Below are 8286 nucleotides of genomic sequence, written 5' to 3' on the forward strand. Positions count from 1 at the left end.
TCTCCACTTCATTTAGTTGTTTTTCTGGGGTTTTATCTTGTTCCTTCATCTTGTACATAGCCCTCTGCCTTTTTATCTTGTCTGTCTTTCTGTGAATGTGATTTTTGTTCCACAGGCTGCAGGATTGTAGTTCCTTCTTGCTTCTGCTGTCTGCCCTCTGGTGGATGAGGCTATCTAAGAGGCTTGTGCGAGTTTCCTGATGGGAGGGACTGGTGGTGGGTAGAGCTAGGTATTGCTCTGGTGGGCAGAGCTCAGTAAAACATTAATCCTCTTTTGTCCTGATGGGTGGGGCTGGGTTCCCTCCTTGTTGGTTGTTTGGCCTGAGGAGCCAAACACTGGAGCCTTCCTGGCTCTTTGGTGGGGCTAATGACAGACTCTGGGAGGGCTCACGCCAAGGAGCACTTCCCAGAACTTCTGCTGCCAGTGTCCCTGTCCTCATGGTGAGACACAGCCACCCCCTGCCTCTGCAGGAGACCCTCCAACACTAGCAGGTAGGTCTGGTTCAGTCTCCCCTGGAGTCACTGTTCCCTCCCCTGGGTCCCGATGCACACACTACTTTGTGTGTGCCCTCCAAGAGTGGAGTCTTTGTTTTCCCCAGTCCTGTTAAGTCCTACAGTCAAATCCAGCTAGCCTTCAAAGTCTGATTCTTTAGGAATTCCTCCTCCCGTTGCCAGACCCCCAGATTGGGAAGCCATAAAACGAAGTATAAGTATATATTGTAAATGTATGTGAGTATTTATTGGGCACTTAACTATGTGCCAGACACTGGTCTAGGCTCTGGGGATAAAACCATTGGGGAAAAAAACTCCTCATGGAGTTTATACTTTAGAAGGAGTAAACTATATATTGTTTAAAAGCAGCAGTATAACCCAAACAGACTTGAAAGAAATACATTGGTAAATAGGAAAAGATACACCTTGAAGATGTGCTGGTATGATGAAGTAAAAAGCTGATGTGGCAATATTAATGTCACATAAAATACTGTTAAAGGTGAAGAGCACTAAAAAAGTAAATTGGGCAGCTAGAGCATTTCTATAACACCTAACATAGGCTTAAAAGTGAAAAGTGACAGGATTAGAAGGAAAACTGATGAGCCCACAGTTTAGCATACCTCTGTTAAAGTGGATAGGTAAACAGAAAATTAGTCAAGAAAACATGTGTACCTCATTTTATTGCACTTCGCTTTATTGTGCTTTGCAGATAATGCATTTTTTACAAATTGAAGGTTTGTGGCAACCCTGTGTTGAGCAAGTCTGTTGGTACCATTTTTCCAACAGCATTTGCTCACTTCCTGTCTCTGTGTCACATTTTGGTAATTCTCACATTACAGACATACCTCAGAGATATTGCAGGTTTGGTTCTAGACCACTGCAATAAAGCAAATATCACAATAAAGCAAGTCACACAAATTTTTTGGTTTCCATGTGCATTTAAAAGGCTCTCCTTGGACCTCCCTATTAGCTTAGACACAACAGTATTGAAATCAGGCCAACTAACCTTACAGTGGTCTGTAAGGGTTCAAGTGAAAGGGAGAGTTGCACATCTCTCACTTGAAATGAAAAGCTAGAAATGATTAAGCTTAGTGAGGAAGGCATGTTGAAAGTCAAAACAGGTGAAAAGTTAGGCCTCTTGAACCAAACAGTTAGCCAAGTTGTGAATGCAAAGGGAAAGTTCTCGAAGGAAATTAAAAGTGCTATTCCAGTGAACACACTAATGATAAGAAAGTGGAACAGCCTTATTGCTAATATAGAGAAAGTTTTAGTGGTCTGGATAGAAGATCAAACCAGCCACAACATTCCCTTAAACCAAAGCCTGATCCAGAGCAAGGCCCTAACTCTCTTCAATTCTATGAAGGCCGAGAGATGAGGAAGCTGCAGAAGAAAAGTCTGAAGCTAGCAGACGTTGATTCATGAGATTTAAGGAAAGAGGCCATCTCTATAACATAAAGTGCAAGGTGAAGAAGCAGCAACTGCTGATGTAGAAGCTGCAGCAAGTTATCCAAAAGATCTAGCTAAGAAAATTAATGAAGGTGGCTGGCTGCACTGAACAACAGATTTTCAATGTAGATGAAAGTCTTATATTGGTAGAGGATGCCGCCAGGACTTTCATAGCTAGAGGGGAGAAGTCAGTGCCTGGCGTGAGAGCTTCAAAGCACAGGGCGACTCTCTTGTTAGGGGCTAATGTAGCTGGTGAGTTTTAAGTTGAAGCTAATGTTCATTTACCATTCTGAATTATGTTAAATCTACTCTGCCTGTGCTCTCTAAATGGAAAGACAAAGTCTGGATGACAGCACAACTGTTTACAACATGGTTTACTGAATGCTCCAGTGAACACATGAATGATAAGAAGGTGAAATAGCCTTAATGTTTAATATAGAGAATGTTTTAGTGGTCTGGATAGAAGATCAAACCAGCCACAACATTCCCTTAAACCAAAGCCTGATCCAGAGCAAGGCCCTAACTCTCTTCAATTCTATGAAGGCCGAGAGATGAGGAAGCTGCAGAAGAAAAGTCTGAAGCTAGCAGACGTTGATTCATGAGATTTAAGGAAAGAGGCCATCTCTATAACATAAAGTGCAAGGTGAAGAAGCAGCAACTGCTGATGTAGAAGCTGCAGCAAGTTATCCAAAAGATCTAGCTAAGAAAATTAATGAAGGTGGCTGGCTGCACTGAACAACAGATTTTCAATGTAGATGAAAGTCTTATATTGGTAGAGGATGCCGCCAGGACTTTCATAGCTAGAGGGGAGAAGTCAGTGCCTGGCGTGAGAGCTTCAAAGCACAGGGCGACTCTCTTGTTAGGGGCTAATGTAGCTGGTGAGTTTTAAGTTGAAGCTAATGTTCATTTACCATTCTGAATTATGTTAAATCTACTCTGCCTGTGCTCTCTAAATGGAAAGACAAAGTCTGGATGACAGCACAACTGTTTACAACATGGTTTACTGAAGCCCACTGTTGAGATCTACTGCTCAGAAAAGAAAAGATTCCTTTGAAAATGTTACTGCTTATTGACAATGCATCTGGTCACCCAAGCACTCTGATGGAAATGTACAAGATTAATGTTGTTTTCATGCCTGCCTACCCAACATCCACTCTGCAGACCACAGATCGAGGAGTAATTTCAACTTTCGAGTCTATATTATTTACGAAATACACTTTTTTTTTTTTTTTTTTTGCCATGCGCTGCTCAGCTTGTGGGATCTTAGTTCCCCTACCAGGGATTGAACCCGGGCCACTGCAGTGAAAGCGCCAAGTTCTAGCCACTGGACCACCAGGGAATTCCCATAAGAAATTACACTGTTTGAGGCTATAGCTGCCATAGATAGTGATTCCTCTGATGGACCTGGGCAAAGTCAGTTGAAAACCTTCTGGAAAGGATTCACCATTCTGGATGCCATTAAGAACATTCATGATTCATGGGAAGAGGTCAAAATATCAACATTAACAGGAGTTTGAAAGAAGTTGATTCCAGCCCTCATGGATGACTTGGAGGGCTTAAGACTTCAGTGGAAGAAGTAACTGCAGATGTAGTGGAAGTAGCAAGAGAACTAGAAGTGCAGCCTTAAAGATGTGACTAAATTGCTACAATCTCATGATAAAACTTTTATGGATGAGGAGTTGCTTTTTATGGGTGAGCATGAACAAACTGATTTCTCAAGGTGGAATCTACTCCTGGTGAAGATGCTGTGAAGATTGTTGAAATGACAACAGAGGATTTAGAATATTATATAAACTTAGTTGATAAAGAAGTAGCAGGGTTTGAGAGGATTGACTCCAGTTTTGAAAGAAGTTCTACTTTGGGTAAAATGCTTTCAAACAGCATTGCCTGCTACAGAGAAATTGTTCATGAAAAGAAGAGGCAGTGGATGAGGCATACTTCACTGTGGTCTTATTTTAAGAAATTGTCACGGCCACCCAGCCTTTAGCACCCACCACCCTGATCAGTCAGCAGCCTTCAACATCAAGGCGAGACTCTCCACACAAAAAGAGTATGACTCACTGAAGGCTCAAGTGATGGTTGGCATTTTTTAGCAATAAAGTATTTTTTAATTAAGGTATGAACATTGTTATTTAGACACTTATGAGTAAATATTGCATACTTATTCAACTACGTTATAGTGTAAACATAACTTTTATATGCACTGGGAAACAAAATTATCCCCATGACTCACATTATTGTGGTATCTGCTTTATTGTGGTGGTCTGGAACTAGACTTACAATATCTCTGAGGATGCCTGTGTAGAAGATTTGAACAACACAACTAATAAAGTTGATCTAATACATATAGAAAATTTTGTACCCAACAAATAGAGAGTTAGCATTATTTTTGAGCACACGAGGAATACTTTAAAAAATGGACTGTGTCCTAAATCACAAAAGAAGTCCCCCAAATTTAAGGTAACCAGAATCAAATAGACCACATTCTGTAACCACAGTAACTAAACTTGAAATCAACAATAAAGAGAACTTAAAAAAAAACTCATCGGAATAGAAACTAAAAAACTCACTCATAGGTTAAAGAGGAAGCTTGAAAACAGCCAGCAAAGTAAACATGAAAGTAGGTAGAAGGAAGAGCATATTAAATATAAAAACAGAAATTAATAAAATGGGGGGGAAAGATTAACACTTTCCTAATTGTATATTGTGATGACCAATGATAGGATGAGAAAATTGGCCAAGAAGAATATAGGTATTATTTGAGCCTCTATTCCTATTCATGGTTTATTTTCTATATTAGTAATCTTTTTCTTTAGAAGGTATCCAATATGAGCTAATAAGAAGACTGTAGAACTCAAAATATAGAACATAAATTTGTTGTCAAATTTTCAGTAGTTTGTCTTTTCCATATAACAAGAAAATTAACTATAGAACTGTGTAAGTGAAAATATCAGACTTGTAGAATTATTTTACTATTTATTTTATTTAAAAGATTTTATAATGGCCTTTAATAGAAAATTCTATGTATATACGTAAGATATTGTTCTTTCCCTTCTTGTAGGTTACTCAAATGAGTCGTCCAGACCTGATTGTCTTTCTGATGAAATACCTGATGGCTCTCATAGTTGGTATTCCTTCCATTTTTTGGGTTGGAAGCAAAAAGACATGCTTTGAATGGGCCAGTTTTTTTCATGGTCGTAGGAAAAAAGAGTAAGTTGAAGTAAATTATCATGGTGTTCACAAACTTCACATTTACGCAATATTTTTATGTTTCCTGTGTTAAAATAATTTAGATTTGGAGGAAGTATTCCAAAAAGATTGTAACCTCAGCTTCCACCAGTTATGATTAAACCTTAAATCACAGTTAAAAACTTATTCAGAAAAGATGGCCAAGTAGAACCAGGCTTAAGGCCTATTCCTTACTAATTCAGAATATTTGAGGGAAGACCAATCTTTATTTTAAAAAATCCAAATTATAATCTTCTTAAAATTAAAAACAAATTAATGATTTTATATATATTCTTATTTGATCTTCTTGACATTTCTCTGAGGACTGGTGTGTATTATCATCTCAGTGTTACAGATGAGAAAACTGAGGCACAGAGAGGTTAAGTGCCTTGGCTGAAGTCACATAGGTATTAGATTAGTCTTCCATTTCCAACTGTCCATCATTCTTCCAGGTTGTACCATAAATTATTTAAAGAGATAGAATGTTATTCCATTCTCATGCAGTACACGTTAAAGCCAAAATAGTAAAATGATATTAGTAGATAAAATGGAATATGTTAAAGAAATTATTTTAATTCATAGTTGGCCACATTGCATATTAGAGTGTCATGGTAAAATATAAGATTTGCCAAAGCAGTCTTCTCAGGGCATATTTGAGGAATCTTGAATTTTTTTTTTTTTTTTTTTTTTTTTTCGGTACGCGGGCCTCTCTCTGTTGTGGCTTCTCCCGTTGTGGAGCACAGGCTCCGGACGCGCAGGCTCAGCGGCCATGGCTCACGGGCCCAGCCGCTCTGTGGCATGTGGGATCTTCCCGGACCGGGGCACGAACCCGTGTCCCCTGAATCGGCAGGCGGACTCTCAACCACTGCACCACCAGGGAAGCCCAATCTTGAATTTTTTGACCCCATAATTAATGAAACAAAACAAAACAAAACAAGACCCTGCAGTATTCACAAAGGAACAAATGACTTCAAAGTGTTTACTAAGTATAAGTCTTATATGTATATTGTATTTGAATTATCACAAATTCTAAGTTAGTGGAGTCTATATTCTTATGCTTTTACTTAACCTAAGTTCCGTGGAAAATGGATTTGGTGGGATAGTCTGTAAAACTCTTAAGATTATATTTAAAATGTTATTGTGTCTTGTATGGGTTAATGTACTTTTTTTATACAACTTAAAGTACTTCATTAGCAGGATCTGTATTTTCTAAAATACCAGTAATTAGCAGCTTCTGTTACATGGATTAGATTGAGATTTTTAAAAATCACAGTTTTAAAGTGTACATTTCTTATTACCATATCTGAGACTACTGCTAGTAATATCAGATGATGCATTTCCCCTTTAAATACAGTTTCATAGGGCAGAGAAGGAAAGAAGGGGAAAGATGAATTCAACAACAAAAATGTATTTCCTAAGAATTCATCCTTTGAGAAAGTCTTTAATGAATGTGTACTGTGTGCTTTTGAACTATATTGGGATGCCAAGGATTCAGTAGCATACAAAACAGGTCAAGTCCTTGCTTTTTGTGGAACATCCTTCCTTGGGGGATTTATCTGTATATTTTTTAAAATTTTAAAATTTTTTTTTTTTTTCCCGGTATGCGGGCCTCTTACTGTTGTGGCCCCTCCCGCCGCGGAGCGCAGGCTCCGGACGCGCAGGCTCAGCAGCCATGGCTCACAGGCCCAGCCGCTCCGCGGCACGTGGGATCCTCCCGTACCGGGGCACGAACCCGCGTCCCCCGCATCGGCAGGCGGGCTCTCAACCACTGCGCCACCAGGGAAGCCCTTAAATATGTTTTAATCACAGTAAAACATAATTCTGAGGGTTTGAATTAAACATTCCTGGTCACCTCTGGACCATACACAAACAATTCTGTAATACAACAATTCTGTTGTACTAGAAACTCCAGATGGAGCTAAGCCCAAGCTACCCTTTTGGGGAATCTTCCTAGTTATTTGAGGGATCCTGGTTGGGTCAGAATCCTTTTGAAACTGGTTAGAACTCCCAAGAACCCTTCTATTTGGTTTTCTGGAACCATGGACCACCCCCCCAACCCAACAAAGTCATTGTGACCCTCCAAGCTGGGACTGTGCTCTGGGCTAGAGTACCACTCCTCAAGAGTGTGAGCACCCTACAGCCATTTCTAGCATTTGTCTGGTTGAGCCTTTGAGAAATGACTATAGACTAATCATAATAATGGTTACCAATTAATTGAACACACTTAATACTCCAAGCACTGTCCTAAGCATTTTACTTATTATTAAATCATTTAATCCTCTGAACAACCTTGTGAGGGAGATCGTCATTTTACAGATAAGAAACTGAGGCATAGAACCAAGGTTTAATAGCTAATGAATGGCAGAATTGAGATTCACACCCAAGCAGTCTGACTCTAGCCTCTAGTCTGCTCTTCACCCCTCTGTTATACTGTGTGTCAAAAGACTGGCTTCTAAAATTATGCCAATCAAATTAGTGTTCTTCCTCTGAGTGAAGCCACATTTAAGGCTGTGCTTATGCTGATATTTCTGACACTGAAATATTTTTAGAAATCTTTTGGAATTATCTGGGTCACAGCACTTAATTTCTCTGGACCTCTGTTTTCTTATTTGTAAAATGAGGGGACAGACCTTCACCATTTGAAGGTGGATTAAATTTTTGGAATGACCAGAAGTCAGTTTGAACCAATTTTTAAAAATAAGTTTAGAAAACAAATTCAGCAATCCAGAGTGACTTGGGATGTATGTATATATGAATAGGGCCATTGATAACACAAGAACAAATGTTGTTTTAACTATCTTTGAGTTCTTTATTCTATTTAGTTTTTGACATTTTGTTTTTATCATATATGTAAACATTATGTTTTATCATTATTTTATGATTGTCTTTGAAGCCATTTAAACTTGTTTGATCCCCAACTGCTGTTTTTTTTTAAAAACATCTTTATTAGAGTATAATTGCTTTACAGTGGTGTGTCAAAGTTTCTGCTTTATAACAAAGTGAATTAGTTATACATATACTTATGTCCCCATATCTCTTCCCTCTTGCATCTCCCTCCCACCCCCAACTGCTGTTTTTTTTTTTTTTTTTTTTTTTTTTGTGGTATGCAGGCCTCCCACTG

The 8286-nt window shown here is 38.8% G+C and overlaps 1 protein-coding gene across 2 annotated transcripts in view; it reads left to right on the plus strand.

Annotated features, from left to right (window-relative positions):
* The window catches only part of FZD3 (frizzled class receptor 3), a 94505-nt gene that overhangs the window by 76032 nt on the left and 10187 nt on the right, over positions 1-8286 (plus strand). For both annotated transcript variants that reach the window (XM_024130894.3, XM_007108016.3), the window contains one exon: positions 4999-5147. In XM_024130894.3, the coding sequence (XP_023986662.1) occupies positions 4999-5147 (149 nt within the window). The remainder of the gene's footprint in view (positions 1-4998; positions 5148-8286) is intronic.

The sequence above is a fragment of the Physeter macrocephalus genome, chromosome 9 (genome assembly GCF_002837175.3).
Source record: "Physeter macrocephalus isolate SW-GA chromosome 9, ASM283717v5, whole genome shotgun sequence".
NCBI classification, from domain to species: Eukaryota; Metazoa; Chordata; class Mammalia; order Artiodactyla; family Physeteridae; genus Physeter; species Physeter macrocephalus.